Genomic DNA, 17,137 nt, shown 5'->3' on the forward strand with positions numbered 1-17,137 from the left:
GCAGCAATCGAGAGCAGGTGGATCGCGGACCTCCGAAGGCGACACCAGACGTCAGGCCTATCTCCAGCAGGCCGCCACCGACGGGGAAACCAGCGCACCCCTCAGCTCTCGGATCACAGAGAGAGCATTCTCCGCCGTGGTTCTCCTCTCAGGGCCCAGCACTAGCAGCAGAGTCCTACAGGACCGCCGGGCGCTCACGTAGCGCGTCTCCACCGCCGGGAAGGTCCGCTCCCCTGCGGACCCCCCCCCTCCGGCAGCGCGCCCTCCACTGCAGCAACACAGAGGAGACAGGGGCCCGGCAGGAAGCAGCAGTCGGGCACAAAGACGCGCACAGGCGCCACCGATCGCCAGGGCCGCCGCCAGCAGGTTGCCGCCACCCGGGAGCACGAGTCGTCCCTTGGCTCTCACCGCTGCAGCACACTCTGCCTCGCTCCGGTCCTCAGCGCGCCTAGGCCCTGCTGTCCGTCACAGCTCGATCAGCAGGTATCAACGGCCGGAACCTCGCCAGGCACTGACCGCAACTACCGAGGGACACAAATCAGGCAGGTAGGACCGTCTAGGGCTCAGCCACACACAGGATATTTAACAGGATAGTGTTGGAGACGGGGAAGCTCTCGGCTCAAGCAGCCATCTTGGTTGCGAGCTAGCTCCGCCCCCCCATGCCTAGCTACTTTTCCCCACTGCACTACTTTTATTCGTTACTTCCTGTGCCACTTCTAAATCAGCTTTCTTTGCTATCCACAGGGATTGTTGGTACATTGAGTTTTTTACTTTTTATCTGGGGCACAACCAAATCTCCATATTAGATTGTTTGCCCATTTTTTAGGTGAAGCAAGATAATTTCCCACTCGTTCGTTTTTTTATTCTTGTCGAACAAGACATTTATCTATTTCTAAAACTACATTTTTGTGTGACCCAAAATCACTTTACAGCATTATGCCAGACCTTTCACATTACCTACTGTTGTTTCTGTGAAATAATGTCGGATCTGGAGTCAGGAAAGCTGTAGTAAAGTGATTTATTGAGGAGTAGAGTAAATCACATCTCATCTATCAACCTGGGTCGTAACTGTCATCCCATGGAATCCGGAGCACAGCAGTGTTCCTGATTCCAGGCATGACACACAACACCACACATTCCCCTTCGTAAAGGAAGAATTACAGGAACACAAGGAAATGATAAATTACGAGAACTAGCAAATATTACACATTGAGAATTGTGGAAAGAAAAGACATAAATACAAATATCTGGAAAACATCATACAAAATATTCAGATTGAATTATCTATACAGATGATAGTCCTTAGACCAAACTGGAACATGACATTTCCTCTGCACACGTTGGACTGGCACATTGTCATCAGAGAAACAGGAAGACCTAACTTCAGGAGAACAGTGAAGGGTTGTAGGACTCGAGAATTTCCTCCAATTATTTGCACCATTGGAAGACCTCAAGCCTGATGAAACTTTAGACCCTGGAGACACATCCTTGGGCCACAACCACCTAGGAACCTTAACAACCCTAGATAAGTTCCACACGTTTCCATCTGAAAGCTCGACAACTTGCTTTCCAACACGCGTGACCATCAAAGGATTGGAATACCGAGACTCACCAGACTTGATATTCCTACACTTCTTGACACGGACCCAATCATTGACACTGAACTGGGAAGGACCACCACAAGGAGCACGATCAACGTCCACAGAACTCCTGGAGCCAAGCATTCTCATCCAAGGTTGAGACAACTTGGAACCACACCTCCTCCCTCTCATCTTTTCAAAAGGAGACAGGTCGCCCATGCTCCTGGGTGTGTTTCTGTAACACCACAAAACTTCACTAATGGTTTGTTTACAATCCCTTCCATTTTGCAAGGCAAGTTGAAGACCTTCCTTAAATACTCTGATCCATCTTTCCACGATGCCGTTACTTTTGGGATAATACACTGACACGCGTCTATGCTTTATACCATGACGCTCCATAAACTCTCATCTCCAAGGATACAAATTGCACACCATTGTCAGTAGTAATAGATTCTGGAAAACTCTTCCTTTCAAACACTTAGTTTAAGAACTTGATCACAACACTAGACGTTACGCTAGAAACCATCTTTACCTCAGGCCACTGAGACAACTGGTCTACCAAAATTATTGCGTACATCACACTCTTGTTAAACGATAAAGGACCAGCAATATCCAATGATACACTTTCCCAAACACGTGAAGGTCTAGATATGGGAAACAGATCACACTTAACATGCTTTTGAGATTTATCGCTTAAACAGCAATCCAGACAGCCCCTAACCTGACGTTCTATGCACTTATCCATTGCTGGCCACCAGAATTCACTTCTAACCCTTCTTTTCATGGATGTCATCCCAGGATGACCTTCGTGAGCCATATCTAAAATCTTAGGTTGTAAGTCATGAGGGACCACTAATTGTAAACCTCTAAACAAAACACCTTCTACAATGGATAATTCCTGTGCAACATTAAAGAAAGGGAGAAACTCATCAGACAACAACTCTTTACGAGGCCACTGGGTTTTTACTAAATTGCAAATATCACTAAGAACAGAATCATTTTCACATGCTACCTTCCATGCATCTTCATCAATGCAACCTTTGGAGATTTCACAAATTGATACAACATTATCATCATCCTTATCTTCTTCCACAACATTGTCATCGGGAACTGGCAATCTAGACAAACAGTCAGCTAAAACATTTCTAATGCCAGGGATATATTCCACATTAAAATGAAAGTCCTGAAGCTTGTACTGCCATCTGGCAATTCTTGAAGTCGCTTTGCCACAACCCTTGGTAGTAAATAAATCCACCAACGGACGATGGTCAGACCAAAGTTTAAAAACATTGCCATACACATATTTGCGGAAGTATTCAATGCCCCACCAGCAAGCTAGAGCCTCCTTTTCTAATGTGGAATATTTACATTCAGCATCCCTCAAGGGTCGAGATGCGAACCCAATTGTCACCAATTGACCTTTTTGACGTTGCATTAACACTGCACCAACTCCTACATTACTAGCATCAGTGACGATAAATGAACAGTTAGCAGTATTAAATGTTGCTAACGCAGGTGCAGATACAATATTTTTTTTTAGTAATAAAAATTCTTTTTTTGCAGTTATCATCCCAAAGAAATTGGACATTCTTTTTCATCAAGTTCCTCATGCTTACAGTCTTATCGGAGAATAGGGGGATACATTTTGAATAATATTCAGCAAGCCCCAAGAAAGATCTGAGCTGATCTTTGTTAACAGGGTCTGGAGCTAATTCTATGGCCTTGACTAAATTCATTTTCGGGGAAATGCCTTCCTTACTTATGGTGTGCCCCAAATAGTCAACAGAAGATAAACCAAATTTACATTTTTCTTTCGTAAGTGTTAGACCACTATCTTGCAACACACATAGAACTTTGTATAAAATTTCGGAATGATCAGATGGATTAGATGCGAAAATCAAAATGTCATCTTGGAAATACAAGACATTGACAAAATCCTTAAAAAGATTGTGCATGACCCTTTGAAAGACGGAAGATGCAGATATTAGTCCAAAAGGCATCCTCTTGTACCTAAAAGCACCCTCTGAAGTGATGAAGGATGTCAAATGCTTACTATCCTTGTGTAATGCTATCTGATGATAAGCATTTGATAGGTCCAAAGTGGAGAAAATTGATGCCCCCTTCAATTTCGTGAACATTTAATTAATATTAGGGAGTGGATGTCTATCCACCCAAACATTCCCGTTCAAATCCCTCAAATCCACACAGAGTCTCACTTTGCCGTTGGGCTTGTGAGCGACAACGACTGGGGATAACCACACAGAGGATTCTATCTCCTCAATGACGTCTAAATCACACAACTTTTTAAGTTCAGATTTTACTGCATCTCTTAAATGTAAAGGGACATTCCTAACCTTGTGAACTTTTGGTACGGCATCTTCCCTCAGAATGATTTTGTGTTCAAAGTTTTTCAAAAGACCTAACTTGGAGGTAGAAAAAACCAAAGGAAATTTCTTTTCACATTCAGAGCCGAGATCAGACTCTACATTCATGACCAGATCAGAATACCCTAGTACTTGTTCAGGGTGATTGGGATCTAGTTTTATCATTAAGTCCCTCTGTTGAGGCCAACCTAATAAACAAGAACCATCTTTGGCCACATAAACCTTTGAATTAATAGTTTTACCTTTGAAACTAAGGGAAGTTGTAAAGAAACCAAGAAAATCGATGGGTTTCTTGCCATATCCAAGTAACTTTATGTCTGGAGGAGATAATTTTAAACCAGGAAATTCTTTCACCCATTCTTCACCAATGAGGGTGCGTTTCGCCCCTGAATCGGCCATGACATTAATTTCCTTCCCTCCAACATTCACAGTGCAGTAAGGAGAATCTTTTTCACCAGCATTGACTTCATATACTGCAAAAAGAAATTCTTCTTCTAAATAATCATCTTCAATTTCATTTACATGCTCATCTGAACTCCTTTTTTGACTAAAACCCTTACCCTTAAACTTATTCTTATTCTTACACATTTTGCTAAAATGACCCTTCATTCTGCAATATCTGCATATTTGACCAATTGCCGGACACTTTTTGTCATTTGCTAAGTGATCCGGACTACCACATTTAAAACATGCAAATTCTCTCCCCTCTTGGAACCGTTGGTTTCTGTTTCTGAAAGGTCTTTCTTCAAAGCTAGATTTCTTTACAAGGTTGACTTCGGCAATGCTTTTTTCTGTGAGTTCCTTCACCCCAAGTTTCATATTTTCAAATCGATGTGCGATTTCTAACGCTTTGTCTAAAGTCAGATCCTCAGTATCTAACAGTTTTCCTTGAAGCTTGACATCAGCAATTTTGTGAACCATTTGATCACGCAACATCTGATCATGAAAGGTTGAATACTTGCATTTGGATGCCAAAACTCTTAAGTCATTCATGAATGAGTCAACAGATTCACTTGGTAATTGACCCCTACTCAAAAACTTGTGACGGGCAACTACAATATTGACTTTCTTAATATACTGTTTATCTAACTGTTTGATTGCTTCCTCAAAAACATCAATTGTATTCTCAGAAGTAGATACACCATCTGCAGACAAAGGTAAATGACTCAAGACATGTCTTCCTTCAGCGCCCAAACAATGTTTTAAGATGGCTAGTTTACGTTTGTCAGTATAGTCATCTCCTCCAATAGCTTCAATGTAAGCATGAAACCCTTCTTTCCACCTTTTCCATTCTAGTATAGGTTCGCCTGGATTAGGTAGAAATGGTGGTGGTGCAGAAAAACTCTCCATTATAATGTAATTAAAGTTTTAAAACAGTATGATGGTTAATATAGTGTTCGTTTTTTTTTTTTTTGATCAAAATTAAATGGAGAAATTAAATGATGTTTATAAACTTTTTGCAGGATAATTGTGGAATAATAAGCTTTCTTTGCAGGATTCTTGCGAAGATAGGTGCATAAATTCAGTTTAGATCGAGAAAATTAATTAATTACGCGAAGTCAGAAGATCCTCATTGCTTTGTATGGGTTTTCTTCCCAAAAGATGGCCGCTGTGCGTCTAAATGCGTGAAACGACGTTGTGACATCATACGCATGCGCATTAACTTGAGCAGCTGGTCTCACGCAGGCTCGCGTAGACGCTGTTAGTCACACGCATGCGCACCGGCTCGAGCAGCGCGACTCACCGGGAAACATAAATTTGTTCAAAATTGCTCAGCTTCCTCCCACACTGACTTAAAACAGCGGCGATTTCACTTTCCTGAAGCGCATACAGACCGTGACACAGCGCAGACACCGCTGTCGACTTTATTCGCCAGTTCGTGATCCTCCGCATCAGACGAGGTGTGACGATGCAGGTAGGGACTCCAGGTTGAATTAGGGTTGTTGCCCAATCGTCGCCAGTGAAATAATGTCGGATCTGGAGTCAGGAAAGCTGCAGTAAAGTGATTTATTGAAGAGTAGAGTAAATCACATCTCATCTATCAACCTGGGTCGTAACTGTCATCCCACGGAATCTGGAGCACAGCATTGTTCCTGATTCCAGGCATGACACACAACACCACATTCTGCTATACTTTCTTTGATTTTTCTTACTACAATGCCCAGATTATGTCAGAGCTTCTTGCTTTCTTGCAGGTGAAAGGTTAACACCACAAATGGTGCTAAGGTATGAGTCAAGTAGTATTTTTTCATTTTTTTATTGTTGAAAATATTTTTATTTGCATTTCCAAAACAGCGCGATACATTGTTCAGTGAAAGTATTAGATGAATGGAGCACATCATTATTACAACAGATAATAACATTACTATGTCACAAATATAGATATATCGGAGTGTAACAGTCTCAGCAGGGGCCATCGGCACGTACGGCATTGTAAGCACATTAATCGGAATCGGAGCTAGAACTATCATCATCTGAGGGTCGGTCACAAATGTTCCCTCTATATTTATTCCAGGCCCCCCAAATTTTACTCCATTTCTTGGGACAACCTCTATTGCGAAAAACTGCCCACTCTGTAACCATTGCTGCATCCATATCATGTTTCCATGCCACTAGCGTAGGCGACTCCATCCCACCCCACCTCTGCGCTATGTTCCTCTTTGCCATCATCATACCCAGTGACATCCACCCCTGTCCGAAACGTGTGAGGTCATTAGGTTCCCATATATTCAATGGGCAAAGTCTAGGATCTGGTAGTACTGAGACCCCCTCCGATTGAGACATGGTTCGCATCACCTGCGTCCAGTAGGGCGCAATTTTCGGGCAGTCCCATATAGTGTGATAGAAGGTCCCTTCCTCACCACATCCCCGCAGGCAGTAAGGGTGTATTATTCGTCTCATCTTGTGCAGTGTGTGTCTCGTGTAATATGATCTATGTAATATGCGTAGTTGTACTAAACGGAGACGTGAGGGGATGCCTACTTCTTTCGGGGACGCATCGCCTCTTGCCACTCCGAATTCTCTATTTTTTCATTTTTGAAATAGTGGGGGCTGTGACTTACTGACAGCAGCCATACTTTCAGTTCACAACACATAAAGCTAAGAATTTAAGCTTAGATGGTAAATTAAAACAGCATTCTAATTTAACAAACTAAAATAAACAATGTATCTGTAATAGCTAAATTGTCTTAGTCACCTTCAAATACTACAAAGACTTCAGTATGGCAGCACGTGTAAGGTTTTGCAAGTCAGCCAAAAGATGGCAGGCTTCTTCAAAAAGTATTTAAGGCCTAGTTCCCATTGATTCTCCTCAATGCATTCGTCTTAATATAATTGACCCTTTTTTATGTTTTCCCCAATGTATTAGTGCCTAGTTTACTTTTTCCTAGGAAGCAATTGCTGTTCTTTCAAATAATTTATTCTACTTCCACTTGCTCCAAGTAGCGCTTTTCTGCATTTAAACAAACAGTGGACTTTTATCGCCCCAAGTACTGATCGTACTGATAGATTGACTTCTAAAATGGCCGCCACCTCTATCCTAACCTCACACCATGCATACATGTTACTGGTAATGGTGATATTGGATGAACTTGGCTAGACACTTCAATTGAAGCCCACGCTAACTCTGCTCACAAGAATATTCAAATTCTCATCACGTGCTTTTGCGAGGTAACTAACTTCCCTTAAAATGTCCTAATGCTATGGTGCTAACTGTATACTCTGAGTGCTTGGTTTGTGGATGCAACAGTGAATAATTTATGAGGTTTAGATTGCAAAGTATGTGAAAAGTTTCAAGGAAATTTAGTGCACGATAAGGTAAAATGGATTTTAAATGACCATGTATCCAAACATCATAAAATCATGAGTTATATCTTGGGAAGTTGCATAAAACAACAAAGGGCTCTCTGAGAGCACATAAGAATCAGTTGCACGACAAACCGTGGTTAATGCCCTGCTGCAGCAAATAAAGGCAATGGGAAATAGGCAATGATGCCCAGATATCCTGGAACAGAGTTGAACAGGCAGTGCAATCTGCTTTCTCAATGGAATTCACAAACTACCTTAACAAGTGGGATCAGGTGTACAAAGAGAGCAGATGCAAGACGGAATTTCTTTGGTAATTTCGAGATCAAACCTGGATCAGGCATTTAATGAAGAACACATCGGGTTTCAGGGTACAATTTTAGTTTCTTGCTAATTTCTTTCCGTTTGCCCCATCTGATCAATGCCAAAGCTTACAGGCCTTGCATCCTTGTAATCCTTTTAGGTAGCTTAGTAGTTCTGGGACGAGAACCCTATTTAACTCACAAAATAGACTTTAACTTATCATGCACCTTTAGCAAAGGAGCAATCCATCTGAAATGATGACACTTTATTTGGTCACCTAGAACTGCTGGACCCTCCACCCCATGAAATCACCCAAACGGTGACAAGTTTTTCTATCTGAAAACTAGTAACTTAAAAGCAAGCCTGTCACAAGATCTTTCTGTAACAGATAATCTATTACAGGCTTCTTGCGCACAGCAAGTTTAAAAGGTATGCATATTTGGAATTAACCTGTAGAGGATAGCCTTTGTAATTTGTGTTCATAACTTTTATTTTTTATCCATTTAACTCGTGTTTTTTGTTCATAAGCTGAAAAAAAGAATTCCCTATAGTTGTTCCAAAAAGGACATTATTCACCATTTAGCCAAATTGGAATTAACCCACTTAAGAATAGATTTAACTGGCGCTATACCTTGAGAGTTATCTAGTGTATTCAGTATGTAGCCCTAGAAATGCAATGTATATCAGATTTCTAACTGTATAACTGCATTAACTTAATCCGTGAAGGCGGTAATGTTTACGTGCTAACCTAAAATAAGCTTTTTTTCTATTTGCATTCTGGAACAAAGGGCATCCTACTTTGTAATGCTCTGCATGCCACCGGGGGCTGTACTTCTTAATTTACTGCTCTTCCTATATTTATTTGGCCTCTTTGCTCTCTTCAAGCCGTTGTGCTTTTGCTTTAACTCCAGGGCCACTTCCATGCAATGTTCTCTTTGTAGCTCTATTTTCTTCTTTAATATTGCAGGTGAGACAAATGATTCTCTCCATACTTAACACCACCTTCACCTCTCTTTCTCATTGTGCATCAACATCTGATGTTTGAGGCATGAGGGGCAATTACTGCTTTTCCTGTATGTCAACAGCACCCTACTAGTGCCTCCCCCTAACATGACCAGCTTTCCTGATCTCTGACTGTGTGTCCTTCCATGATAGATCTGTCTGCAGTTTGGCTCAGGCATTAATTATCTAGTGCTGAATTGTGCATAATGTAGTACCTCACACTTCACATTGATGCTAGCACGCAACAGTAGACCTGCTGTGTTTAACACTTTTTTAAGGTCTACCAATCTGGTCGATTTGTGCTGCATGCAAAACCTGGCAGAGTGCCTTGTAATCTTCAGTCATGTGCTTTACTGCTTTTTTCTGTAGCGGGCGTAGACGTGACGGATGAAAAGCTGGACGAGATGTTGGAGACCGGCCAGTCATCTGTCTTCACTGCAAACGTAAGGGGCAAGTTTTGGATCTTTCTTATGATTTCTTTCCATGCCTCTGTTTGTACATGATTTCACTCCTGTCTCAAACAATGTGTTTGTTTGCTGTCCCCCTGTAAATAGCATGGTATTTCTTCACTAGGATCAGAACCGTAATGACATGTAATACTAGAAAAACAATGAATACTCATGTTTTAATTTATAAAAAAGGGCTCTTGATTCTCCTCATAGACAAATACTCCTCTTAATACAGTAATATTAAGGAAATGTACACAGAATTAAAATGTGATGAATGTTCCAGTTTGGAGTAAGCAAGTGAGAAGAAAAAAAATATATAAGAAATAAAATCAAGACCTATTCCACTTTTCAACGCTTAGGTTGTGAATAAGAGTGGCTTGTGAATGAGAGTGGCACCATTTTTCTAATGGCCTGTCATGTGTTTTCAGGAATCGTAAATTCTCCAGTGCTCTTTGCCACAAATTCAGGGCAAACAAAATTACGTTTTTGATCCTTTTACAATATCAATTTTAAATTATAGTACACTTGAGCATAAGTTGATTCGGTTTATGGCAAGGCAAAGCCTGGATAAACACTTGTTGGGCAATTAATATAAGTATTCTGCAAGGATTTTTTTCCCATGTAAGAAAGAGGTACATGTCTTAGTCTCTGTGGCCAGAAAAGCATTGTTTTATTTGAATGTGGTGTGAAAAAACAAACTTTACCTAATTCCTTATGAAATAAACCTTTATGGCTGTCTAATAAGCCTTCCATTTGGTCGTGATTGCAAGGGCTTTCTTGAATCATATACATCTTCTGAAATGTAAACTGGGTTTTGAGCATTGGGATTGAGTTATTCCAAACTTATCTTATTATCGACACCTTAAAACATGTAAATCAACGACCGCAACATATACCTTTACTAAAATAGATCTGTGCTGAAACTTAATTTCTGCAATAACGTTTCCGATCCTAATAATCTTTCTCACTAAAACCAACTTTAACATCATTTGATTCTAATTGTTTGTTAACCCAATTCTTGTAGGTCAAGCTGGGCATGATATGGGCATGAGTTATAGTTAGCTCAATAAACTATAACTGGTGTATTCGGTGTTTTTAGTTTTTTTTCTAATGTTGGCTCATGTATCATTCCAACAACTAACTTTAAAGTCACTTTAACTATCGTTTTTTAGTAGAAAATCTGTATATATTTGAATTGAGTAATGATTCCTGCTTAAACACTCAAAATCACTGGAATTAACCAGTTATGCTTAGCAACGCACACAACACACACCATAACTTGCACTATTCACCATTTGTTCACTTAATTTTGTTTCTGTTTGATTTGCAAATTGCTATTTTGAGGATGACTAACAGCGCGAGTTATGATGTATTGTATTTACAAATAATTTTGTTTTTTTTTCTTTTGTCTTCACACTAAACCTAACTATAACACCACTTTAACATGTTTTTCTCTTTATTGGAAATATATATATACACACATCAAAATGTTACTGTTTTCAGATTAGTGGCCTGTTAAGCAACTAACAAAATGGGTAGGCTGACTAAACAAATTTCTGTTATAATGCTGATATCGCTCCATTTTCATCTTTTTTATAAATTCATTATGCTTCAAATTACTAAACACTCAAACCCATTATCGCATTTTTAACCCACTGGTTTCATACCTTCATTCACATCTCTAAGCTCATTTACATCCGCCTACTCCTCAAGAAAGGCTTTAAATTCTACAGCTCGTATTCCAACAAATTGGCATTCGGGAGCTCCTCACTTTTGTCTTGTAATTGAAACTCTGGGGTGATGCTGCAGTTGATTACTAGGGAGTTAACTGACTGCTGCTGGGGTTAGAAGTACATATTTCAGTCTGCATTTCACACTCTTTTACTGACATGGATGAGGAAGAAATATGAGAAGTTATGAATAATGTGTCCCCAATTAAGTTTTCTAGAGCACTAACCTCAATTTCTATGGCAAAAAGAACCTCCTCATTTTGCTCCTTTACAGCAGTCTCCTCCTTTAGGAATTGCATTCAGTTTTACAGCTTTGATTCCATCCAGGTGGCATTCAGGTGTGGTACACACACTTATCTCATAAATACAATAAGTTTGTACTCTAGTTGCTCATTTGACCTCTGTGGTAAATCCACTGAAGGTCACTGGGGTATCAAGTGTCAGGCTGCTGCTGGTGTTGGTAGTACATGTTTAACTCTGCATACCAGACTTTTTATCTGACATTGATGGGAAAGATATCTGAAAATGTATTTATTTATTTATTTAGTCATTTGTAAAGTGCATAACCGCTACCCACAACGGGGGTGTCCCGGCGACAATGTATGGAATGTGTCCTCGTTTTAGCTTTCTAGAACACTAAACATTATTGTTATAACAGAATGAACTCCCTCATTTTGTTCATTTCTAAAGGAAATGCTTTGTTTTGCAATTTTGAATCCATCAAAATGGAATTCAGGTGTGCCACACTTCTGTAATAAATACAGAATGTTTACATTGTAGCTGGTTATTAGAATCCTGGCAAATTGCAGTAACACTAGGGAATACACTGGCAAGTGCTGTTAAACCTTCATATTTTATACAGAATGTCAGACTTTGTTTTCACATTGCTGAGGAATATGGTGTGAACATATAGAATAGGTGCTCTCAATTTAGGTTCTAGATTGCCTTCCATTTGAGAAATTCCTCAAACAAATTTTTTGAAACATGATTCATGAAATCCAGCAGAGGGTCATCATTTTTCACAGGGGTAATTCACCTGAGAACTTAACAAAATCCTTAAAATGAGTATACCACCAACGAATTCTTTATATTGTGACTGCAATCCGGTATTGCCTTTTATATGTGCTCCTTTTTGTGACCCTCAAAACCTGGCATTCACTGACCATTTTATTAAGGGCCATATCCCTGAGTCCTGTAATATCTGCCACTTTTTGTGGTCCATGCTGTTGCCAGCCAATAAAGGAGGGGTACGCTTTGCACTCCCATGGCCATCTGTCATATACCTGTGGAGGACACGTTTATTCACTCTGTCCCATTATATTTTTATATATCCATTTACAGGATGCAGGTAACGTGTTACTCAGTCCGGCAATGGGTGCCACATCATATTGTTCATGTTGTGGCCAGCCACTCAGGATTTTCTAGTCCCCTTTAAATTTGCCAGTCCGTGAATATCTGGACCCCAAGGATCCAGATAAATCTAATCTAGGCATGCCCAAACCTAGCCCATCTTTAACTCAAACTTCTCAGAAACGGAAGAGCAGTTTAACACCAAATTACAAAAAGCATGCTTTATGAGTAATGTTTTAACTTTTGGCAAATATGGTGGAATTCCGTTAAGGCATTTTTTACTGTTTCCGAGAGCAAAGTTTCCTAACGGAAATCACCCTTTTGGAGCACCATATTCCCCTTTTTATTGGCCTCTCCTTAATGGATCAGTGCAAAACTTTCCATGAAGGAGCCAAGGTTGGTTGAACTATTTTTTTGAATAGCTCTATGCGGTTCGTTAAAGTGCACCAAAGTTATTATTGAAACAAAAACAATCATCGTATGGAACCACTGGCCTAACAATAACTACCCAGCAGTGTCTGCCATTGTGAGAGAGAGAGAGAGATATATATATATAGAGAGAGATATATAGATCTGCATTTTGGCTTAATTTTGGGCTGCACTATGCTCGAGGCTTGAACTGAGAGGGACGTGTAGGAGTGCACAAGACTTTTATTTTACGTTTTTTCCTCATTTCATCACTGCATTTTTTCCTCTAATCCTGTCTGCCGTCCCCTGCAATACTCTCCAGCCGCACTGTCTTCTGGGAGTTGAAGTTTCATTTTGCGCCACCATGGTAGAATCAACATGTGACTTGGGGGCGGTGGCTTACTTACCTTCCAATGAGGGTGGTACTGGACATTTCGAAAATGCAGGTGGGGTCATCACGTGTCAGCAACAGCAACCGAAGAAGGCTCATTGCCGAAATGCATCTTGCTACGCTGTCTGTCAATAAAAACGGCTCCTACATTGTTCCCTCGCGTGGCCTCTTCTCCTTCCTTATCTGCGGGGAGTGCTGCTTTTTTCATTCAGATTCACGCACATGCCAGAGGTGCGTTGGAGGCTCCGGTTCTTCAAGTGGCAGAAATCAGCTGGCGCCTGCTTTCCAAGCATCTATAATTACCGTTTCCCGGACCAGTTTCTGCCCGCCTCAAGTTTGTGTTTGCCTCAGCCTTCTGCCAGCTGGCAGCTTGTTACTTAACGAGGAGTCGACTGCACTGTTTGTTCGGCTCTGCATTTTGGCTTAATTTTGGGCTGCACTATGCTCGAGGCTTGAACTGAGAGGGACGTGTAGGAGTGCACAAGACTTTTATTTTAAGTTTTTTCCTCATTTCATCACTGCATTTTTTCCTCTAATCCTGTCTGCCGTCCCCTGCAATACTCTCCAGCCGCACTGTCTTCTGGGAGTTGAAGTTTCATTTTGCGCCACCATGGTAGAATCAACATGTGACTTGGGGGCGGTGGCTTACTTACCTTCCAATGAGGGTGGTACTGGACATTTCGAAAATGCAGGTGGGGTCATCACGTGTCAGCAACAGCAACCGAAGAAGGCTCATTGCCGAAATGCATCTTGCTACGCTGTCTGTCAATAAAAACGGCTCCTACATTGTTCCCTCGCGTGGCCTCTTCTCCTTCCTTATCTGCGGGGAGTGCTGCTTTTTTCATATATATATATATATATATATATATATATATATATATATATATGTATATGTATATATATATATATATATATATATATATATATATAGAGAGGGAGATATATAGAGAGAGATATATATATATATGGAGAGAGAGAGATATATATGGAGAGAGAGAGATATATATGGAGAGAGATATATAGAGAGAGAGATAGAGATAATCACAAACATTTGGGGAGGGAATCTGACATTTACAGGTAGATTCCTAATCTAGCAAGGCGAAGAGTGAATTGAGCATTGTCATTTCAGTGGTGATGGTTGACTGTAAAGGTCGTATGTACCCCAAACGGAGTGCTCAGATGGTACCAGCACATCCATAAAGGCTCCCATTTGTGTGGTCTTTGAGCAGATACTTCTGGTCCAAGACCTCATTTAAAAGTAATGTGGGTCAGGCCTTGAGAACCTATTCGCCCACTTGCTAGGGAAAGAATTTGAGGACAAGCTATATTTAGAGCCTACTTGCCCATTCTGGCAAGCAGACAAAGAACAGGTGTTCTGTTCACTCAAAGTGAAGGAGCAATAAAATGTCTTTAAATCGTGTTTTTATCTTGTCACCTTTACTCTGTGTTCAGAGACATAGATCAGAAGTCAGTTTACATCGTCTTACAATTGTTTTCTTTCTCTGCTTGCAGAGTTCCAGGATTTTGTAAGGTGAACTATCTGAGTGCTGTACAAAGAGTGTGAAATGAAAGGCTGTTGGGTGTCAGGTGTTTTCCCAGTATATAATGTTTAAATAGCTAATAAGTGAACTGCACAAACATTTGCAAATATATTTCAATAGTTCTGAAAGCCCACTTTTTGTCATTCTGTGTGATGAAAAAAATATTTTAATAGCATGACAACAAATCAAAACACTTGGTGGTGTGCAAATGATATATGTTTGCTGAAACACACTTTTAACAGGCTAATGTTTATACACTGTATAGTTTTATCAGTAAAACTGCATGCTAGGAAAGTTTTTGTCCATTTGGGCATGTACTGTATGTAAATGGTGGTGTACTACCACATCATGCTTTAGTAATATATTTATTAAAAGTGAGTTTTTTAAACAGGAACTGAGAAACACTCTTGCTCCTGTCCCGATGGCAATGCTAATAGTGAACTAAGAGGCAAGTCAGGGATCATGTGCACCCCATATGTGGGCTAGATTATTTTTATACATGCAGCAAACGTTTTAGTCTATTTAATCAAACAAGTTTCTTTTTTCGGCACAGCAGAAACGATGAACTCAGTTATGTGAGAATGAAGAAAATGCCAGCTCAGTAAAATAAAATATTTGCTTAGGATCGCATATTTTGAGACCAATTTACGGGTCAAGTACATTACAGTTTATTTTGAATAGACTACTCACGTTACCAGACCTGCAAGTCTAGAAACATTTATGATTTTTCGAGTCCTATGGTTGCAATATTCAGTTCATGCATTAATGGAAGGCTACAACTGCAATCCCAGCCCTCTGTGCCAAACTCCATAACTGGTATTGACGTGACTCCGTACACCCAACTAAATGGCTTCAAGTTTCCAGTTTTGAAAGGTTGATTCGGAGATTTTTTCTCCATTGCCCTTTGTTGTTTTGGTCAGAAATTGCCTCAGGTGATAGGGCCTGGACTGAAAGAAACTAGATTAAGGACCGCAGCCCACCTCCTGTTAAGTTTTGTCTGGAAGGGGCATAGACTCCTAGACAATTGACCTACTCCTCTCCAGCGCATACCTCTCTGTGGGAACGATGTTGACCAGTGTCAAGACAGAATTCATAATTAGGCTCCTAGTCAAAGTTGACTTCTTGCTCTGACTTTCTTAGGCATAAGAAGATGTGAAAGTCTGGAGTACAGTAGTTTAGACACTTGCAACCACTTCCAGCATTCATCTTTGTGTAGTTCAGTGAACCACACAATAATTCTTCTATATCGCAAACCAAGGTGAAAAAATATAGTGTGCGATGAATTCCTCCAAGCTAATTGACAGAAATAGAAAAATTATTCTAATCAACTTTTCCAGGATGCTGACAAAACATTTATGACCAATATCCTTCCTACCTTAGGGCATATGTATTGCTGCACCGAAGTTGCACGTATTTCTGCTCACAGCTGCAACAGACCATGCAAGAGACTTATACGTTCTGAGTGAAGAACCATCTAGCAAACATTGTTCATAGTTTTTTGGGTGTAGCTTCTCATAAAAAATTACTAGAGCTGCACGCCTTTCTTTGAAGTGAAAAGAATAAACCAGAAAAGTGAAGGAAGAGGACTCACAATGGAGTGGTTTTCGTCACACAAGTGTCACTCAATTTTCTCCATGTGTCATTGTTGCATCATCCATTCAAGAGAAGAAGTCCTGAACTGTCGCTTGTGGTCAGTGGACGCTTTTGTTCTATGTGTCAGGTGTTTGAAGGTTAAGGACTACATAGTTGTCTAAATTGTGGAATTATGAAGTACATATCCCTTCTGTTGTAACATCATCTTAGGTGGGTTAATTAGATGGATGGCAATGCCCTACAGTCTTACTATTTTAGCAATATCCTGGGGAATACTTGATGGAATAAATTCACTCCTTATTAATCTCTTATGTAAAAAAAAATCTAAATTGGCTTTCTCTGTCTTTTTGGCTTCCACTAAAGCACTCCATTAACTGGCTCTCGTGGTTACTTTAACCCTGGTGAGTGATCCACTATTTTCTTCTCTTCACTTCTCCTCCAGATTCTGAAAGACATTGAATTAACAAAGGAAGCATTAAATGAAATTGAAACTCGCCATGGGGAGATTCTGAAGCTGGAAAAGAGCATCCAGGAACTGCATGAGATGTTTATGTACTTGGCCATGGAGGTCGAGGCTCAGGTGAAGCAAATTATTTTTACCT

The 17,137-nt window shown here is 40.3% G+C and overlaps 1 protein-coding gene across 2 annotated transcripts in view; it reads left to right on the forward strand.

The window, feature by feature from the left end:
* STX4 (syntaxin 4) overlaps positions 1 to 17,137 on the forward strand; it is a 340,354-nt gene that overhangs the window by 171,933 nt on the left and 151,284 nt on the right. For both annotated transcript variants that reach the window (XR_013598605.1, XM_078652481.1), the window contains exons 7-8: positions 9,443 to 9,516; positions 16,978 to 17,115. Coding sequence is in view for 1 of the 2 variants with exons in the window: in XM_078652481.1 (XP_078508607.1) it covers positions 9,443 to 9,516; positions 16,978 to 17,115 (212 nt within the window). In the remaining variant the exon portion in view is untranslated. The remainder of the gene's footprint in view (positions 1 to 9,442; positions 9,517 to 16,977; positions 17,116 to 17,137) is intronic.

This window comes from Lissotriton helveticus, chromosome 7, assembly GCF_964261635.1.
Source record: "Lissotriton helveticus chromosome 7, aLisHel1.1, whole genome shotgun sequence".
Lineage (NCBI taxonomy): Eukaryota > Metazoa > Chordata > Amphibia > Caudata > Salamandridae > Lissotriton > Lissotriton helveticus.